Below are 22843 nucleotides of genomic sequence, written 5' to 3'. Positions count from 1 at the left end.
AAGATTTCTCTGAAATAAGTAACAATTCATTAAGAATTTATCTTTTAGATAATAAACCTACGAGACTGTGGTAACTAATTCTTCTTGTTTCTCATCTAAAATCAAAAGTGCTTCCTCAGCATCAGCTAGAAATAAAAAGATATAGAAATAATATGAATTTTCATGACATATCACTGCTGCTTTTCCAGATGAAATAATGATTATAACTGGATATTTGCGTGGCATTGCTTGGCTGTGGTACAAAGAACTTACATATACACCACATCACTCGATATCTGAGAGTATTTGAAAGATACTATGATCTGGGTATTTTCAATACATTCCACACTAACAAAACAGAGAACTCAGACACTTATGCTGCTGTCAAAACAACATATTCAACAATGAGTCTAATGCAAAAAAGTTCTCAGCATATTGAGTATTACTTCTACCAGATAACATAATGAGAAAAAAACCTTCCAGATGAAATACTTTTTTATGCCCGGAAATATATCAGATGAAGCCATTATACATTATGTGGATCCCTTCTTTCATTTTCTCTGAAAACATATTTTAATTCTGCAACATATCATTAAACAAATTCCTTACCACATTTTGGTTGATCTTATGCCTGAAACAAGTGATGTAGACAACATATGGCCAGTCATCAGGCTCCATCAGCACTCCTGCAGCATGGGCACAGGTCACATGGAAGGAGGCTGGACAACGTCCGTATGAACATTGAATGCAGGCACCAGAGGTTTTCTTAACTCTCTGTCTGCAGAAAATACATTTCTGTAGAAAATAAAGAGAATATTTACCATACTACCACAATTTCACTGGTATCTGCAAGCATCTCTAGGACTGAAGAATTATTTATGCTTCACTGCTTATGTTTTATACCTCATAATGAACATAGCGAAAGAATAAACTTTTATGAACTGCAAGGTAACTTTATAATATGAGAATTGATATATAGTGTTTTTGTTTCTTTTTATGTAAACTCAATCTGTTTTGGTTCTACAGTAAGAAAACTGATAAATAGCCTTATAGAAGTTTAATTTCAAATTCCATACACTGCTCTGAAATTAACCTACACCTCTTAAGCTAGGTGAACTGAAAAGCCTTTATATAATTTTGCACAAAGTGAGTGCAAGATTCAAAAATAAAGAGAGTATTCCCACAGAAAAGCAGGGCTAGAGAGGACTTTCAAATATCATTTAACTTAGCTTCCTACTTTGAAGTTGGAATAAGTACATGTATCGTTAGACTTTGGAAGACTGCAAATCCAAAATGGTCATGCAATGGTTTCTACCACACCCTCAGATAATGTGTTACAATTAGAAATGCTTTATTTATCTCATGCCTTCACATAATTCCACAGCTGAAGGCTGTTCCCATGTCCCTTTTCATTTTTTCCAGTCTGGTTTTTACTGGTTGTATATTTTAATATGCAGGTAATTATGTAGGCCGTAATTCTCCACTTCATTTATAAAAACATTATATCAAAAGCCTTACTAGTGCCAAGACATACCATATTTATTCCTTCTCCCAGAATGGAGGCTACATCAAAATATTGTCATTATTGCTGTGATTCAGATTTCTTACTGGCTCTGCCTCAAGCTTTTTGTTAGTAAGCCACCCATATGAAACAAATAAATGGCTGCATGCAAGGTAAAGTAAATTTCAAAAAACAGCCCACCATGCCAGTATCTTGCCACCAGAAGATACTAGCAAACATGCTAAATCAAATAATTACTTAATTATGTCTGTGGTAACCGTGTTATACTGCATATGTGAATTACCTTCCAACAACTCTCATCATGGCTAACAAAACAATGCTTACAATTGAAGATCGTAAAATTAGTGCAGCTGTTATAGACTACAGAAAAAAAAATCTACTATAATTTGAAAGCATACTGTTAGTGTAGGGATTCCTTCCATGATTTTGTCTGCCTACTCTGGGAACAGGATTAAAAATAATTTTGATTTATTTTCTACTGTATAATTAATACTTTAAAGCATTTCATATTAATCTACACCAAATTCTTCTTTCCAAGTTACTAGATAGAGTCATGGAGTCATAATTTTGTTTTATTGGTTATCAATTTCTATATTCTTAAGAAACCTGCAGAAGTTTTACTGCATGAGTTAGCACTTCTTTATTTCAATGGCTTCTGGCACTCGGTGATTGATATTATGATTTCTGACCTGTCAAGTTCATCAGTCATGCAACTTTCTAGTTCATGCTGATCAGTCTGAACTTTCAATATTTTCCAATTCTGCCCTTTCAGTCAACCCCTGAAAGCCAACAGTCTGAATGGCTTTGCAAAGCAGAAACAAGAGCAGCATCTGACATCCAGTTAAAAGTTTTGTCCGTTGTTTGCTGAATGGTCCTGATTAGCATGCTACAACAGCATTAGGTCTGAAAGACTAGTAAGATCACTTCACCATCCACATAAATGTCCCAGGTCCTAACTGATTATGCTGACAACACATTGAGTGTTTGTATTCATGTGCATGAAGACATTTTCAGATACATAAAGCAACCGTTTCCTGAAGGAGCTTGAGGAAATTTTTGTAGGTACAAATTCAGAACTCAGTAAATTGGAATTCCAGAATGAAAACAGAACTGAAATCTATCATACTTTAATATCCAGACACTGAAGTCATAAAAATACATGGCTCATTTTACTTTTTTTACACAAATTCACAAGTCAGCTTAACCAAAATAAGAATGAAAGAGTGAAGTAAGAAATGAATTAAATAAACTAATTTTTTCTTAATTTTATCTACAAAAATGGCTACATGTATTGACTAGAAAAAAAAATGCAGATCAAACAAAATACAAAGAATGGGGAAATGATAACAAACCAGCACTGAGAAGGTAAATGAGCAGAAACTTAGGGAAGTACGTTATTGCAGGAAGTGACTCCTTAAATCACTGGCTGCATGAGTAAGGGACCAAATACACAAATGTTATGATGTAGCTAAAAGTTTATTCTGCATATAAGAAAAATTCTGAATGTCTTCTTTCAGTAAGTACAAGAACAATCAAGTTTGCTAAATAGTGAACCATTTCTCATTATTTTTATATGCTCTGTCCACTGTGCAGCAGTGAAAGTAATGATGTGGATGTACATTAGCTTTACATTGTCTCCAACCTACACATGAATTTGGAAAAGTACATACATGTGTAAATAAAAGGCACGTGTGCCAGCAATTTCACAGCTTGCATAACTGTATCAGGCAATGTTTCCCCACTCAAAGTTATGAAATAAAGCTTCTTCATCTTTCAGAATGAAAGCCAATTAATCTACAGTATTTGATTAATTAAAAAAAAAAAAAAAAAAACAACAAAAAAAAAAAAAACAAAACCAAAATAAATTACAAAAATCTGCTTTGCATAGACTTTTGGAAACTCAGCTGAGCTACATACCAGACTCTATATATTAACAGCCATGTCTGACCATATTGGCATGTTTCTCCCTCCGTAGCTTCTAAATGAGAATGTGTTTCTTACCCTATCACTTGGGGCTTGACTGTATATGAATTCAAACTGACTTTTTCATCTTTTGTTCCCATGCTGACACATTTTTATATTTGTTACAGTCTTTCATGACCAAAGAAAGTGATACAAATGTTTTGTTCCGCTTTGTTTAAAAAAAATATAATCAAGAAAAAAGAAGAGATATCATGCAACCACTGACATCAAAATTCTGAGAGAAGAGAAGGAATCAACAGTTGCAAAGAGGGAATTTTCACCCTCATTCTCTGCCCTTGTCTGAAGTCTGATGTTTCTAAATTTCAAGTATTACTTAGAATGGAACTGATCTTTAATAAATCTTGCAGAAGATAGAATCTTAATACTTTTCTGTCTGAGTTAACCTTGTATTTAGATACATAAGCTTCCTATTTGTGAAAATAAAAAGCTCGACATGTACACATTTGCTAAAATAAACCTGTGTTGAACATATCCAACTGATAGTTCTCCACTAGCCTAAAACTTATCCCTACTAGATCAAGTAAATTCAACATTCTATATAACTACGAAAAATGTAATTTTGAGTTAATGCTTCCTAAATACTACTGAGAAGCAGAAACAGTCAGGGAAGTGGCTCAAGAGCAATCTTAATCAGAGATCCAGATGCAAAATGAATTGGGGAATAAATATTTTTTTTTTATATAACTGGAGATTAAGAATATAGGACAGAAAAATGTATTGCAATTTTCTAGATGGTGAAATGACCTCTTTTTGCTCCCAAAGTGAAAAATATTCAGTCATAAATGGATTTCATAATCATGGAACAGCTCTTTAATATTAACAGGCTGCAAATACATAAACAGAATGGATTTTAAAGAACTCATTCTGAGAAAACTGGATGACAGTATTTTGCTGAAGACAGACTGCTGATAGCTTTCATAATGATTTTTATGCATTCTTACATAAACAATCTGATATTACTTCTCTTGAATAGAGTAATATTTACAAAAAAAATCTCTATATATCCAGTCCCTAACAGGATCATGAGTTAAGCACAGTAACACTGCTTTCTGAAGCAAGGATTTATGAAAGTAAGTACAGTCTGATGGTTGTGGCAAAAGGATGGGACTGGATTTTAGGAAAGAATCTGGAGTACTGATTTCTACGTGAAGTATTTCTATACTTTTGCAAGAAGAATGATTTATGTAAGGAAACTCTATGATTCTGTGATCAGCGAGCAAGTTTTTTTCAAAACCATCTTTCAGAATACAAGGTCAGCACTTAGTTTTGGCTGAGAGCATAATGTGTTTCTGTGGAAACACACTCACTGCTCTTTCCTTTTTATCATTCCTTTTATTCCAGATAAATTAAAACAACGCTGAATACTACAGCTATGAATCTGACAGAGTTTAGAATCAGAATCTGTAAAGAAAAACAGTTTTTCAGATCATTCATCATCTACTCCACTTCTTTGTTCAACACTTTCACAATTATATAACACCAACAAAGTTGGTAGACAAAGAGTCGAGAGACTATTTTGCATCCTTCTGGTATTTCAAACATAAAAACCAGTATGTTATGGGAAAGAATAAAACAATGATTGAAGGAAATGGTTTGTAGTTTCGTACTGCTCAGCATGCCTGAAGTGTGGGATATTCCAAAATATTGATAAACAATATTTAAATATAGGTGAAATTGTTTTACTTATACTTTCCAGAGAGAAGTAAACATGACATCATGTAGCATCAATAAGAATCAACTATTTTCTTACACCTTTGAAATAATGTAGATTTAAGACCATTCAATGTCTGAAGTTGCTAGTCATGACTTTGAAATTATGTTGTTTAGTTTTGAATGAAGCAGGAAGAGATCATAAAATTACAGCAAATACACATACTGCTTTAATATAAAGTGTTAAGAACTGGTAAGGGAGTTAATCATAGAATTACAGAATCACTGTTTTGGGTGGGAAGGGACCTCAAGGATCATCAACGTCCAACCCCCCTAGCACAGGGAGGGCTGTCAACCTCCAGATCTGGTACTAGGCCAGGTTGCACCGGGTCCCATCCAACCTTGAACATCTCCATGGACAGAGCATCCACAGCCTCTCTGTTCCACCACCTCACCACTTCCTCTGTGAAAAATTTCCCCTTGATATCTAATCTAAACATTCCCTCCTTAAGCTTGATTTACCAAAAGCAATGAATAGATACATATACATCTACTGTTTCAATGAAGCTGCTGAAATTCCAACAGATCACGTTTCATAGGAAACAGAAGACAAACTTACATTGTAGAATTTTTAAAACATTAAACAAATCAACAGAAACTTAGATCTTCTGAAACACAAATTGTGTGACTGCAATAGAAAAATCCGCACTCCGTAGGTTAAAAGACAGTAAAAAAAACCCAGAATACTTGATGAACAGGTTCATATTTTACAAAGTACCTGATAAGGTCCATGTAATCTTCTTAACTAGTAGAAGATAAACTTTTGAGGCAAAAAGGAAGAAATAAAAGACCTAGTTAGAGCTTGAACTGTTGTCCACGTAGCATTACTCACCACAACAGCCATGAGTATGCTATATTTAACATTTAAGGAAGTAATTTATTTGTATTTATTTCCAGGATGCTATTTCACCATTAAGATACCTGCAAAAAGGCAGCTTCTCCTCAGGCTGAACAGACTGTTCCTTCAGCCTTGTATGTCCCGTGCTCTAGCCTGGGCCAACTCAGTGAACTTCCACTGGACTTACTCTAGGATGTTAGTATCTTTCTTGTAAAGTGCAGCCATCGAACAAAAGGAAAGAGTGGACCAACCACTGGAGCCTGATGGCCCAGGATGGCATTTAGCCATCTCTGCTGCAAAGGTATCTATTTTCAAAATCTCATCCACCATGATCCACAAGCCTTTTTCTGCGAATGTGATTCCAGTTTTTCCAGTTTCCAGTGACAGAATTTGTCAAGCTTAGAAAGAGACAAAGAATGACTACCCAAAATAAAGAGTTATAGAAGACACGTAGAACTTGCTAACTCAGAAGATTCTTGAATAGACAATGAGTAAATTATTTTAAGAAATTGCATGGCCATTTCAGGCTCCACCTCTTCATGAATTGTCATTTAATGCAAAGTACTGTGCTAAAAAGTGGTATCATTATTTACAGACTGTGCACAAGAGATCACTGTCTCTGCATGGTTTATTTTATAGTGCTTTATGTGAATACATACAAACACACATAGAGAATTCAACATTTTAATAAGAGAGCAGTTAAAATTAGAACACTGTGATGTGGCACTGAAAGGATTATATTCTTTGCAGTATCCTGCAAGCGATTTACTGAAATGAAAAAAAGAAAGTCATTATCAAAATAAAGGTACTACCATCTCTTATATAATGGATTCTCCATCTCCTTAGGATAGCTAGTCTACATGCTGATGTCAATAAACTAAAAAGATACACTCTCTGTTTAGAATAAACCAAAATAAACTAAAAAAGCAATTCTGTAGAATTGAAGACATGTATGTTCAAACGTTCAGAAATGAGAATCTTGTCAAGCTCAAACAGAAACCTCTAATGACAATACAAGTACACATATCAAAGCTTCATCTACCTACTAGCATGACAGTAACATGCTGTCTTGTGTCTTGAAAGATTAGAAAATGGGAATGGACTTCAGTACGTGTCCTCTGGGCAAAAAGGGGTCATGGCCAATTATGTAGGTGAATGCACTTTGCCTCTGGGAAGGAAAATATTATGCTTGTGAAGCTCATTGAATGAGGACACAGCTGCTTGTCAAGTTATTCTCTGTTGAAGCTATTGTGGACAAAATATGCTATTAGAGAAGAGGGATAAGTACAGCAGTTTAGTGAGGTTATGCCACTTGGTTGGAAAGACCTGGCACCCCTACAGTAACTTGAGCAAGCGTGCCATGCTATTTCCATACAAAAACAAAAAACAAACAAAAAACAAAACAAAACAAAACAAAACAAACAAACAAACAAACAAACAAAAACAGGGGAGAAAGGACTATTCCAGGGTGGAGTAGCTGTGGGCTTTTGAGTTGAGTTGTTTGCTTTTCAATTTTGGGAACAGTTCAAGGCACATAAAATTTAAACATGCATCACGGTCTCAGAGGAAGATGTATTTTTTTTCAGTTCTGAAAACCTTGGGGGACTGCTCAGCTTATGAAGAAAAGATTATTCATTAAGCCTTCAGCCAAAAGCCAGTCTATTTTTCAGCAAAACTGAAGTCAACATTATACCTCACTGGTAAATAGTGTCATCTGTGAACAGCCAGAATGATAAGGCAGTACAGAAAAGTTATGATATTCTGTAAAGACAAACTGAAATGTATTACGTATAAGAAGTTTAAAAAATTCCACAATCTAAAATGAATCAGCTTGTAGTATCTCGGAAACATAAGTTTTTTCTGTGTTTCCCTTATTTCTGGCTCTTGCATTAACATCACTTAATAAATATTTGGACTTGTTTGGCCCCACTGCAAACAGGGTGAGCAACATCTTGCTTTTTTCAGTCATTACAAAAATTTGTCAAACCATAACTCTCTCTTAAAACTAAACATATTAACTATTCATATAATTGATGGTTAAAACATTCTCAGCAAAAATGCAGAAGCAAAAATTGAAATTGTGTTCTAAACATGTTATTTTTTCCCCATCCCTTGTTTCCTCCCATTGCTTTTCCATAGCAGATATAAAACAAAAGAACAGTATGATGGTTTTAACTTATCAGGTAGACAAATGACCTTCTGCATCAAAAAATCTCACCAAGTATCATCTTTCTCGCATAAACTCAGAAGTATGTGGATGTCAGCACAGTCCAAGAGTTCCAAGTTTGCCATGGAAACAACATTCTTATTTCAAAATAATACAACTGCTCGATGTGGACTATTGGCATGAAAGCTTCCAATCCATGCTCATTGACAGCTTGTGGAGTGGACAGATGAGGCATGGAAAATATTTTAAATTAGTTCATTTATCTTGCTGAGACATGGGAAGAGACTGAGATTTTTTCATGCTGATAGGAAAAAAGAAGCAAAGAAATAGAGAAAGTAAAGGAGGAAAAGGAGAGAGTAGAAGGCACACACAAAAAAAAAAGTGGAGTGGAAAGAAAGGAAAAAATGGAAATAGAACGAAAACGGGAGAGGGATAAAGAGGAAAGAAGCAAATAGAGGAAAAGTAAGGTGAGGAAAGGTGAAATAAACTGTTAAACTAAATTAATCTAAATTTCACACATATGCATTCTGCGTTCATTAGAAAACATCCTTTTTTCATGGAGGCTCTTAAGAAAGAAAAAAGCTAATGTTAGCTTAATTAACTAACATTTATTTGAAATGCTTTTGCTTTTAGCTTCACAGTTTTCAGAAAGTAAGCCTTTTTTCTTTTTTCTTTTTTTAAATTTACTGCATTAAATGCACACAAATTTAAACTCTTTTGTCCTAAGGACTTTGATTACAGGTATTTTTTATTTGTGAAGGATAATTTCCATCAGATGTCTCATAAATTACATTATTGGCATCCAAGATGAACAATACAATAGATAAAATACATAGTTATTGTAGGGTTTCTTCTTTGCTATAGATGTTACTGCAGCTCAAGACAAAGCAAGGAGATGGCTGAAGGACAGATTAATGTCCTGCAAGTCAGAACATTAATTTTGTTCCTGTATTTCTCTGTGGTTCTAATAATAGTTTGACAAACTTATGCAGTGATAGGCATCCTTCACTTTCACAATAATTTGCTGTGAGTTAGATCACTCTGTGGCTCTCTCTAAAAGGACTGTTCAGTACTGAAAAAAAAACACCACATGTGGACCTAACATGTCTTACATGCAACATCAAGTTTGTAGAAGTTCACACTGGAAGCTTTAAGTATGGCATGAACAGAAATTTACACAAGAACACAGGCTGGAATGGAAAGCTTTCACATTCGAATCATGAGCTAGCATTACAATGGTCTAATTACTACATTATCAGCTCTAACTTGAAGTAAGTGGAAGCTTAGAATCTTGTTTACTTACTGCAATATAAAATACACTATAAAAGCACATGGAAAACTGAAAAAAATGCAATTCAAACATAATCTGAATAATGATAGAATCATAAAATCACCAAGGTTGGAAAATACCTCTAAGATCATTGAGTTTAACCATTCATCTACCAACTAATATTTCCAGACTAGACTATGTTCCTCAGTATAACATCTAAATGTTCCTTGGATATCTCCAGGGACAGTGACTCAACCACCTCCCTGGGCAGCCCATTCCAGTGCCCGATCACTCTGTCATAAAAGCTTTTCCTAATATCCAACCTGGTTATAATACACATAATCATCCTAATAATGTCTTAGTTACTTGCAACATAACAACACAACACAGATGATACAACACTCAACCCTCACCAAAAAGGCCAAGAAGTGAACCACCTCACATACAACATATATAAGAGCTATGTCATATATAATGCTTCCTATTTTATTATCTTGCTCCATCCAGAGGCGAATGTTGGTGGTTTGGCATCGTGAGACAGATGGCAGTAGAGGGGCAATCTGAAAAAACGCTATCTGACACGAACATGCGTATGGAACAAAAATGTGTCACTGAATTCCTCCATGCAGAAAAAACAGCACCCACTGAAATTCATCAGTGTTTACTGAGTGATTCTGGAGATCAAACAATGGATATGAGCACAGTGTGGCAGAGTTGGTGCATTTCAGCACTGGAAACAGCGACAGTGGGTCACCTCTGCTGGTGCAGATTTTTAGGAGCGCAAGCATGCAGGCTCTTGTTCATTGCTGGTGAAAATGCACATCTACTGGTGGGGACTCTGTTGAAAAATAGTGTTTTGTAGCTGAGAACTTGCTCTATTATACAGCATTACTGGATTCCTTGTTGTCATTTCCATGGAAATAAATAGGAGGCCTTACTTTTAGAACAAGCTACGTATGCCTCGTACAGCTATTTTCAGTATTTAACTCAGATTTTGATAAATAACAAAACGCATACATTTACTTTTCACATATTTAATTTATTCAGTCTCTTCTTTACCCAGATTTTCGGGCACAATGATTAGGACTACAAAGAGTTGGATTTTCTGGATTTATCTTCGACGTTTCTCATTTTGTGCTTTCCCACACTGGGAACCATTCCACATCCTGGTGGACATGTAATTGATTTGCTTAGTGTTACTATTTAGCAACGACTGCTACAAAGGGTCTAGCTATACTCTCTCCCACTGCAACACTTAAGACTAGGGAAAATATTTTACACAAAGAAAAAGCAAAGAAGTCTATTTCTCTTAGTCAGATTGTGGTCTTCTATTTGTTGCTGTTGTTTTTGTTTTCCCAGAAAGTAACATTTCTCACTGTGAAAGCAATTCATTAAATTGCAAAGCCTTGATTATGAGTCTCATTCCTGTATGATAGCTATGGAAGATTCTTTTTTTTTTTTTTTTTTTTTTTTTTTTTTTTTTTTTTTAATATGGAACTCATTCACTGGAAGTAAACTGTTAAGTGGCACTTCAAAAATTTTCCAACCAAATGCCATAGCAGAAACAAAAGTACAAAGGTCCAATAGCTACAAGTTACAGGGAAAACTGGCTGCACAGCCAGTCCCAGAGAGAGATAATGAATGCAGTTAAATACAGCTCGTGAACGGTCACTAGTGGTGTGTCTCATGAGTTAGCACTGGAGCTGGTCCTGGAGCTGGCCCTTTCTAATGTCTTTGTTAATGATTTGTACAAGAGGATTGAGTGCACCCTCAGTAAGTCTTCCAATGACACCAAATGTTGATCTGCCTGGGGACAGGAGAGCCCTACAGAGGAATGTGGATAAGCTGGATTGATGGGCTGAGGTCAATCGATCAACAAGACCATGTGCTAGGTCCTGCACTTTGGCCACAACAATGCCATGCAATGCCACAGGCTTGAGGAAAGGTGACTGGAAAGCTATGTGGAAAAAAACATTGTTAGCTGAACATCAGCTGAACATCAGCCACCAAGTGTGCTCAGGCAGTCAAGAAAGCATTCTGGCTTGTAGCGAAAACAGTGTAGCCAAAAAGACAAAATGACTGCCCCTCTCAGCTCTGAGCTGAGAGCTGTTCTCAGCTCTGGTGAGGCCGCACCTTGAGTCCTGTGTACAGTTAATGGCCCCTCAGTACAAGAAGACATCAAGGCCCTGCACATGTTCAGAGAAGGGCAACACAGCTGGTGAAGGGTCTGGAGCACAATTCTTATGAAGTGCAGCTGAGGGAACTAGGATTGTTTAGTCTGGAAAAAAGAAGGTCCAGGGGAGACCTTACCACTCTCCACAGCTGCCGGAAAGGGGGTTGTATCAAGTGGGGGGTTCGTGGCCTAACACTGTGCCAGGAGTGATTCAAGTCGGATATCAGGCAAAAATTTATTCTCTGAAAGTGGTAATATAACAGTCTGCCCAGGGAAGTGGTAAAGTCACTGTCCCTAGAAGTATTCAAGAAATGGGTAGCTACGCCATTTAGGGACACGGTTTAGAGAGCATGGTGATGACAGGTCTGTGATTGAACTGGATAATCGTAGCGGTCTCTTCCAACCTTAATAATTCTACGTTTCTATGGTAATAACACTAGCATACAGTTTGACTTTTTATACCAATTTTCAAAACTTGACTTCTGGAAGACATTCTTTCTCCTCACACACTGCATTCAACTCTTGTATTAATGGACCATTAAAAGTGCTTCATTGTTCCTTAATGGCATAATATATTATAGAAGTCTGGTCAAGGAAGGAATTACATCTCTCATACAAAAGGCCATAGCTAATAATTTCAGAAAGAAACAAAACAAAAATTTACTAATATAGCCCTGCCAACTATTCAGTGAATTTCTGAACATTTCTCTTTCATCAAAAAAGGTACTTTAAAAATTGTCCAGAATTAAATCATTTCTTAAAAAAAAAAAAGTCTAATCTGAACTTCGAACATTGACTTGAACATGTCATTCATACGCCTAAGCATTTGAGAAATTACTAGAATGGAATAATATTTTAAAGCAAAAACTGGTATTTGCTCTAGCTCCTGAATATAATTTTTAATGAACAAGTGATTCCATACCTGATTTCTAAAAAATTCTCAATACTAATGCAGGTAGTGAGGCAGCAAACAAAAGATCCCATTATCCAATACATTCTTCGCTTTCTTTACACAGTAAAGGGCCTCAGTACAAAGAAAGCATTACATAGAACATTTGAATATCTAAAGTATCACAGTACAGTTTAGCTAATAAAGTGATATGGAGGCACTCGCATAACCATTTAGAATAGTAAACCTCTGTGATTTCTGCCTGACAGGGGCACAAATGGTACAAATATTCCCACACAGTTCAGCATCACTGCTACAAAATCTGTTCCCTTCTGAGAGTTCTCCACAGCCTGAGATCAGAAATAATGATATGTATCTGTAGTCCAGAGGAAAAAAAAAAACAAAAAAAAACAAACAAAAAAACCAACAATAACAATAACAAAAAACAACACTGGAAGCAAACATTTTAAAGGAAGTCCTCTGACTCTGCAAATTAGTCAAGTCTGTAGATTACATAACTGTCATTTCCTCATTCCATACAAATGAGGCGGTAATAAATCTCCAGAAGCATGGCTCACCTTTCATCTATAACCTCATTTCAAACAACCTCTTCAGCTATGAGGAGGCCACATCAGGAAATGACACATGAAAGTCATTCCTGCTCATTGGTTAACTTCTTATAGAACTATCTGTAACAGAACACAAGACAAAAGACGAGCACAGAATCTTTTTTATATTTAGAATTCAAAGTGCATGTGCTCCTGCTTTCACTTACATTCAAATCATCAGTTTTGTTTCATTCATTTTACTTTATTATTTCACCCGTTTTAAATTACTATTATTTTTAATTCTGTTTTTAATTTGTGGTTAACAAGAAGTTTCTAAGCCTTCAGGAAGGTTGTGCAGAGAAACCGTTGTTGGAAGATCACGTTAAGCTTCCCGATACATACATCTGTCATTAAGTATGAGAAAGGTTAAGGCCAAAAACAATTCAGAATGAAAAGGAAAGCTCTGCCCTCCCATAATGTTAAGTTTTTAAAACTGTATGCTTTTACATTCTTTCTTTAAAATACTACTAGTAATCCTATTTTCTTTCTACACAATTTTGCCCTGGAGGTATTGGATCTAAAGCACTGTGTGATCTAGAGCTGAAAATGAATGACAACCAAGTAGTGACAGTTTTAGCTATCAGCAATCAGGCAAACATTTGGTTTGAACAAAATTACTTTACTGAAATTTTTAGTGGAGTGATAAAGGGTGCATTATGGGATCATGCTAATGCCCTGCACAAAAACAGCTGAGACTTCTGGGACAGTTAATACAGGATGGAAATATCTACTGCTATTGCTGCCACTGCATTTCTACTGCCAGAAGACATTATTGACTGAAGTATTCCACGAGAATTTTTTGAGAATGGGCTGCATCAGTTTGATTAACTCTTGCACTGAGAATGGACAAAAGAAATGGGTGCTTTCTCATCAGCTCACATCATAATGTCTCATCTACAGTGAGTGAAGCAAATGGCAGTGTTCAATTACACACAGCTGCTGCGAAGAAAGATGGATTTATTTTATATTTGCAATTTTTAAAAAAAATTATTTTGGGCCACCTTTGCTGTACAGATTGTTAATTGCCATTGTTTTTTTTAATTTATAACTATCCTATAAGCACTTGTTTTAGCTTAACTTATACAAGTAACAATGATTTACAATCAAACACTTCACACAATAGACTGATGAAGTTAACAAAGTGGTTTGCAAATGAGTTCCAGAGACTCATTAACATGTTTCATTTTGTTTAACATGTTTCTAAAAGGACACATTTAAGGTCACAGTGCTTGATGTGAGCATTTTCAGAGATGTTCCCTGGTTAATTTTTATCTCTAATGTACTGTTTTCATTAGCTGAGGTCATCTAAACCTGAATTTTTTTCATTCTGTCTATGAGCTGATGCCTAATATCTTTTAACCTTAACAGGATCTTTGCTATCATTGAAGATTCCTCTTTTGACCATTACTTTTCCATCAGCTATCAACAGCAATATAAGGAAAGCTAGTAATCCTTTTCTTCTAAATTAATGATCTCCATAATTTGTCAGATACAAAATCTTCTCAGTTACGAATTACAGAAAAAGAGAAGAACTAAATAAAGCATTTCTAGGAACATTTTAATTAAAATATACATATTATTTTGCAATATCACGTGATCATCGTTCCAAATAAGCAACATAGTCCTATCATTTATTAGTGCAAAATATGCCTTTGTGCAGAAACCTTTTATCTACTGCTTATGTAAAAGTTTGAGCAATTTTTTTGCCCTTAGATGCATTTTTCCTGACTGAATTTCTAATATTCTCTTCAAATATACTTACTGAAACCCCAAAGAGAAGCTAGGAGGCATAATACAAAGCAAAAAAGCTTAAATTATTGAAGCTGTTTACTCATGGACTAAAGCCAAGGCTACTAAAGTAGTTGTAAATATCCAATCAAATATTATCATTTAAACATGCAAATCCTATGGTAACCAGAGGCAAACAAGAAATTCTTCTCCCAAGAACGTATAAGAAACAGCCATTATTTAAAAAAGAAGCAGTGGTGTGAAAGGAATGTTTTCTTTGTACTTGTTCAGTACTATTTAATAAAGTCCTTCCTCAATGTTAGGGTAATTTCTATGCATTTCTACGCCACTCCGTTCCTAAGTCTAATAGTCCTCCCATGCTGCGTGGATTTTGCATTATTAATGATCAGTGGACAGTGAATAGAGCTGCAAAAGGTGTAATCAAGAGATTATTGTGGCTCTTATTAGTGAAAAAAAAAAAAAAAAAAAACCAACAAACAACAGAATGTATTTAAGTGTTCTCACTAATGCCATTTAAATTTAAATAGCTTAGAAATTTTGGGTTTAGAATAAGCACGCTTCATTGCACACTGGCTGGGCATTATATTTGTATGTGGCAGTATTCTGGAGACAAATCATGCTTTTCTGTGATAAGATATAATTTCTCCATATAAATTTTCACTGATTTCTCAATTCAAGAATCGTGGCTGAAAAAATAAACCTAACAAGTAGCAAATAAATCCAGTACAACAGTGTATCATTTTAAAAGAAGAAATCAAGAAAGAAGGCTTCCTCACTGGGAAAAGCCAACCACAAAAAAAAAAAAAAAAAAGACAAACAAACATAAGGCAAAAAAACAAATATCAAGTAATAAACACTACTGATTTTAAATACATTTTGGGATGATTATCCTCTCATTTTTTTAAAGCTGCATGAGAGGAAGAAAGTGCACTGAATTACACATCAGTAAGTTTCCACTAAATATAAAGAAATACTTCATATTTAGTTTGGCATTCATACACATTTACTGCAGTGGAATTAGAGTAGCCTCTTCCCATTCTACCAATGTAGTTCCATATGTAATAGTTCCACATTTTTGCAAGTCCAAGGCAGAACCCTACTTGCCCATCTTAAACCTAGTGAACCAATATAACTGCTAAAATGTATAAAACTGTTTCATGCCACAGTGAATTTTTATCAAGACTTCTTAGTGTGTGAAAACCAAATTGTTTGACCAGAATATTGAAGGGAAGTGCTACTTTTGCTTTAAACAGACTATTTGAAATAACTGTACGTAGATTTCATAGTCATTTCTTTTCAAAATACAAAACTACGGTCAAACTTTGAATAATGAAATGTCCCTAAAAATATCAGATTCAAACAGTGACTGAAAGTGAAATAAAGGATTACAATCATCTTCCACATGGTAAGCCGGTCAGTTTTTTATATACATAACCTCAGTACATTTTTATTCAAGAGCAACTGATTGATTTTACTGATTGATAGTTTACTCAAAAAATGCAATATCATTGAATTGATATAACTATATTTTCAAAGGATAATCCGTTTCTGAAAAAACATACATGTCAAATCACTCTAAACTTTGCTTTCCCAATGATTTAGCATATGAGTATTGACAGAGAATGTTGCAAGCACCCTTAGTCCATACTTATGTGTGTTCTTTCCAATACAAGCAAATGAAGCAGGGAGGCATTACACATCCAGCCTGGCACCACACAAGTGGCTGCAGAGTACACTTGGACATGGGATTTTGTATTTTCGGGTTTATATAAAATCTGTGTCAGTTTAAGGCTCATTTGATTTACGGAAGCTTTAACACATTTTTTTCTTGGTAATCATATTTACTTTTATAAGAAAAAGAAACAGCTTTTGATCTTGACAAAGATTTAAAAAATCAGACTTTCAGATATCCAAGTAACAAACTTCTGGCACTAACAAATGAGTGAATAGGTAAGATCTGCCATGTTCTATCTTGGCACAACCTATTTGTTGATAAACCTTTCTGTAGCATGCACTAGTGGAGTAATAACTTCTGATTCAAGGCAGCCATGCATCTTTTTACATATTCAAGAAAAGACAAAAAGGCAAAATACAGAAGTTACAAGAAAAAATGAAGCTTGTGTTAGGTTGTACTGAATCTATGCAACTACATCATATATGCAGTTGCTGTGAGTTGAGCTTTGGGACATACCTACTGGGGACACTTCATGTACTATTACTGTTTTAAAATAATTGCTCTATCTATATTGTATTTAGGAGTGTATCAAGATTGTTAGTTATTGAATAGAAGATTCTGTTGTTCTTTAACCCAGAAATTAAGATAATTCACCTCCACAGTCCATTTAAAAGGGTATTCAATAAGCACAGTGTATTTGTGAAAAACATGCTCATTTTTCCAGCTAAAGTAATTAACCACTAAAGCAACTGTGAGCAGTAATCCAGAAAACCTTCAACAATGCTTTTTCAAAGATAAAAAACTTAGCATTCAGTGGTAAACAAAGACTCCACTCACACACCTAACAGATACACATTCACATAGGTATAACGAATTGTGTCAATAGAAGGGTGAGTGTTGGAAAAGAAAGGGCTTTTTATTTATTTATTTTTTATATTTTTTTCCCCAGGTCTGCTCATGTGATCTGTCCTTTAGGAGAAGACATCTAAATACGCCCAACTGTTGAGCTGGCATAGAATTTAGGTTGGTCAGGCAAAAACGGGGAAGAAAAGAGACACAAGATGAGAACCTAGCTGCTACAATAGAGGGAGATTCAATTGTTTATAGACAAGCTAGCTCTGTTTTAAGATGCTTTCTGCCAATTGAAAGTAATTTCCTAGCTTTTTAACAAAGTTAGGGTTCAATCTGCTGCTTCTGTTCTTGCTGTTTTTACTAGAGTTATTACTATTATCTTTATTCTTATTGTAACACCCACCCCAGGGAAAGGAGATTTGCTTTCAATAATCCATCTCAATACTGCTGTGGAAAAGTCCACATAAAACTCAAAGCAGAAGTATCTGAGAATGTGGCAGCTGGACCCTACTTATAAATAAAGCCAACATCTAAGCCTTAGTATATAGACTACTATAGTTGGTTTATTGGCCTGAAACCAAATGAATTTAACATGCATTCCCCTGTCAGGAATAGATGCTGCTGTTTCTGACTCTGTTTTCAAATTAGATCTAGGACATTCTTATTGCAGTCATCCTTGGTAGAATATAGGTCTTATTTCCCACCTTAAAACAAACTATTCCAGTAGAATTATTTTCCAGCTTCCATACCGACTCCTCTCTCTTTTTCCCCCACAGAAGATGAAAGAGAGTATTTACTTACTGAAGGTATAATTTGCCAGAGGTACCAACTATTATGCAATATAAGATGCAATACTGACATAACAGATCCCTAATCAAATGCAACTTATTCCTCTGTTTGAATGTGCTTCAGTTCAAGAAGCAGCGTCATTCAAAACTGGTTCTTCAATAGCTTATATCTACATTCTTCACCTGAAATGTGAATTTGAGGAAAGCGGAGTTATACCATCAACTTGGGTTTATTTTTCATGTTTGGATGGCCAGATACGAGCAAAGCCATTCCTAAGAATCTGTACAATAGGTTAAACCAGGAAATTATTCTGCCTTAGCATTATAAGATGTATGAAAAATACACAGACATCCAGTTCTCAGAGAAATCCAGAGATATTACGTCACAAACCTTTCCAAACAATATTTTAATTACAGTCTAAAATCATGCTAATAACCTTAGAGGACATGAAACCCATGTAGCTTAAAAGATTTATTAAGAATTATTAAATGAGGAAGTTTTTATTCTTAATAATTCTGACTTCATGCTTAAGTATCTAGTTAATGCACTGTAATAGAGCTAAAAAGAGAGCTTTATTTTCAAAAATATAGTGACACTGAATAAAAGCAAAAAATTGCCAGTATTTATAAACTCTTTCAAAAGACTGCTGTTTTTGAAAAAGCAGTTGGAAAAAATCAATCCAGCTTTTTGTTTTCTTACAGCAACTATGAAATTCAAGAGCTCCTTAAAATAAAGGACGCATTTTACCACTTACAGATTTGGAAGAAAGCTGAATGGCAACAGTTAGGAATAGGGTAAAAAAGATTCACTGCGTGTATGAATACAATATGAACCACACATACAGAGGTTCATGAACCTCTGAGGAACTAAATACCACTGCTTCAAAGACAAGGATTTCTACGAAGTTTGGATTAGTGCATCTGTACCATCTGTATAAAGGAAATAGGAACCAAGAGTTTGAAAGAAGAAAAGATATGAGACTGAGCAAGTAGAATAAATTCAATACAGGGTGAATACGAGCCATCAACCAATAAACAAACAGAATAGCTGCAAAAAAAGCAAGAAAATTAAAATGTTCCATAGATAAAACACAGAAGGTATCCAAACTAATGCTTTTGAACATGAATTTGGAAGAAATACTGCAATCAAGTAACTGAGAGGTTCAATAGAGATTTGTCTTCAAAACTTTACAGAAAAAGGTCTCATTAACAGATGGCATCTAAGCGTGACTATTATGCAATATATTCAGGAATTGACTAATATCTTGTACTCTCCAAGATCCTGATCCTAATGTCTGCATTGCGGTACACAGGACATTATAACCTGGTTCCGCAAGACTTGTCTGGCTCCAGAGCATGAAGTCTCCTACTCCCCTTGTGTCACTTTGGCTTTAGTCCTTGTTTCCATTGTAATGACAAAAGTAGAAGAAATTCAAAGAACTTCAAATGAAGCTTAATTTGCACTTTAAATCATTTAAAACATTTAAAACATTTCTCCCTCCCTCTCTCCATCACAAGCCTAAACCCTCCCATCACAGAAGACATCCAGACTCTAGACTCTTTGACATCTGGAATTTCTAATCACGGACTATGAAAGGGCTCATCCATCTTTTTAAAATCCTAGAATCATAATCATAGAATCACAGAATGGCCTGGGTTGAAAAGGACCACAATGATCATCTGGTTTCAATCCCCCTGCTATGTGCAGGGTCACCAACCACCAGACCAGGCTGCCCAGAGCCACATCCAGCCTGGCCTTGAATGCCTCCAGGGATGGGGCATCCATAACTTCCCTGGGCAACTCATTCCAGTGTGTCAGCACCCTCTGTGTGAAAAACTTCCTCCTAATTTCTAACCTAAACCTCCCCTGCCTCAGTTTAAAACCATTCCCCCCTGTCTTATCACAATCCACCCATGTAAACAATTGTTCCCCCTGCTGTTTATAAGCCCCCTTCAAGTACAGGAAGGCCACAGTGAGGTCTCCCAAGAACCTTCTGTTTCCCAAGCTGAACAAGCCCAGTTCCCTCAACCTTTCTTCACAGGAGTGGTGCTTCAGCCCTCTGATCATCTTAGTGGCCCTCCTCTGGACTTATTCTAAGAGCTCTGCAACTGAGGACCCCAGGCTTGGACACAGTCCTCCAGATGTGGCCTCACAAGAGCTGAGTACAGGGGGACAATCACCTCCCTGCCTCTGCTGGCCACCCCTTTTTTAATGCAGCCCAGGATACAGTTGGCCTTCTGGACTGCAAGCGCACACTGCTGGCTCATGTCCAGCATCTCTTCTACCAGGACCCCCAACTCAATAGAAGCAACATGAATCTGACAAAGGTCTTCTGGAATTTTGCAAACCTCATATCCACCCAGTTTCTTGGCGTTCTGAGCATCCAGGGTGAACATGTCTGGTGTACTTTCCAAGAGGTCTGCAAACTAAGAATCTAATCTCTTCTGAGGTGAAAGTTTAAGGTTACTCCCAACAGAAGTGATGTCAAATTGTTAGTTAAAATAAATATTGTTTCAACTGCCCTTTTCAAAATCTTTTGGAAATTTTCAAAGGGTGGAATGTTATGAAGTATAATTTGCATTGCGTTTTGAAGGTGAATACCCTTTTAGTGACATTATTGCTTTTAGTAATACCTCTCTTGGTATCTCTTCTACGCTTTATTCAAGATATGTTCTTTCTTTGTTGTTTGCTACTTTTGTTCTCCTGCTTCTTTTCCCTCTATTCTATTTGTGAACATTGCAAATGTGAACAAGAAATGTTGGACATGAACAACCATGCAAAAAAGTATCGCTGTACAAATAAAGAAATTCCAAGGACTACATTGTAATGATGGCGTTTAAAACACAAGTAAAATGTTGGTTACTGTCAGAAATACACTCCACTATAACCTTAAATTTTTATATAAAAAAAAAAGAATGAACAGCAGATCTTACCCTTAACAAGTCTAAAAGCATATGAAAGTGGAAAAGACATATTCTGCAAACCTATCACCAAAGCCTCATGAAAGTCAGAAGTCAGAAACCGCAGCTGTACAGAGGTCAATTATGCCTTTTGTCCTGCTCTGCTAATTGAAACTTCATGACATGACAGTTCTCTTGGGGAATTAAGAACTGTGAAGTACAAAAATTATCTACAGAGATAGTACCCTTTCCTCATCATTCAGTGAGAAAGGCTGTACAGACTGTTAAAGCTGAAAGATTTTTTCATGTTCTATCTGCAGACTGTATATTAAGTCACATGGCAGAAATAAAAAAATCTGAGGGATGCTCAAATTTAGGATTTTATGCAAAGAAAGAATACTGCAAAACTGTGGAAAGAACATTATTAAAGTTATCATGCAGACCATCTAAAAATACAATAAAAACACAGAAAAGTGCTTTAGAATCATTAAGTAACAGTTCTTGTAAAACCAAAACAACCATGCCAGTTATCACATCCCACTTCCTGGTTGACTACAAGACATGGTCAACTTTGTATCCATGAGAATTCCAACTGTATTCAGCATTGATTTAGAATTATAGAATCATAGAATCACCAAGGTTGGAAAAGACCTAAAAGATCATCCAGTCCAACCATTCACCTATTCCCAATAGCTCCCACTAAACCATGTCCCTCAACACAACATCCAGTCTTTCCTTGAACACCCCCAGGGTTGGTGACTCCACCACCTCCCTGGGCAGTCCATTCCAGTGCCTGACCACCCTTTCTGAAAAGTAATACTTCCTAATTTACATATTTATTTATTATATATATTATAATTTATTATTATATATATATTATAATTTATATATTTATATCAGTAAGGAAAGTTTATTTTTCTAGACAAAAGGTATGCAACTCCTAAGAACTGCTGCCCGGAATTCTAGTGAAGGCAACACAGCTATTACTCTACTGATTTATAGATGTTGAGTATTATAAAGTTATTGAAAATTTTTGAGTTGCAGAGACATCACAAAGATAGGCTAGATACTTCACAGATTACTCTAAGTTTGACTTTTCCAGAATCTGGGAAAACTTTACTGTGTAAAACTGAAATACATGCAAACAACAATCTCCATTTACTACTGTAATAACAATTTATACATATGTGGATAAATAATGAATTGTAATGACACTTTAGCTTTGTCTGCAGTCTGAAAATATAAAAATTATATACTAGCTTTCAAGGGAGTGGAAGAAATTTAAGAAAAAAAGAAAATCAAGTATCTCTCCACAGTCAGAGAAGCAAATAAGGAAGCCAGGAACCTGTGCTTCTGATTTCAAAACATTGACCAAAACAATCAAATTACTGCTGAATTTATGTTTTGTAAACACCCTTTTCATTAAATGCAGATGGTACTTTGTTGCTGCCTTAAATAATTCATTTTTACTGCTGGAGTGATATTGTACTGTGGAGGGCTGACCTTGGCTATCTGTCAAGATTCCCACCCAGCCACTCTCTTACTCCTCCTTAACAGGACAAAGGGAGAAAATATGATAGAAAAGCACATAGGTCAAGACTATTTACCAAGCACAAGGAGATCATTTGCCAGTTACTGTTTCGAGAAAAGCAGGGGTTTTTTTCTTCCACTTTTAAATAGAGAAGGATGATAAGATATAAGGACAACCATCCTCCCTAGTGACCCTCTCACTCCCACAC

The 22843-nt window shown here is 35.6% G+C and overlaps 1 protein-coding gene across 2 annotated transcripts in view; it reads right to left on the bottom strand.

The window, feature by feature from the left end:
- Positions 1-22843, bottom strand: part of KDM4C (lysine demethylase 4C) — a 298880-nt gene that overhangs the window by 32734 nt on the left and 243303 nt on the right. For both annotated transcript variants that reach the window (XM_042826899.1, XM_042826898.1), the window contains exon 18: positions 589-774. In XM_042826899.1, coding sequence (XP_042682833.1) covers positions 589-774 — 186 coding nt within the window. The remainder of the gene's footprint in view (positions 1-588; positions 775-22843) is intronic.

The sequence above is a fragment of the Centrocercus urophasianus genome, unplaced genomic scaffold, assembly GCF_019232065.1.
Source record: "Centrocercus urophasianus isolate 14NV4802_14NV808 unplaced genomic scaffold, USGS_Curo_1.0 seq_27, whole genome shotgun sequence".
Taxonomy (NCBI): Eukaryota; Metazoa; Chordata; class Aves; order Galliformes; family Phasianidae; genus Centrocercus; species Centrocercus urophasianus.
This window is presented reverse-complemented; position numbering and strand designations above follow the sequence as displayed.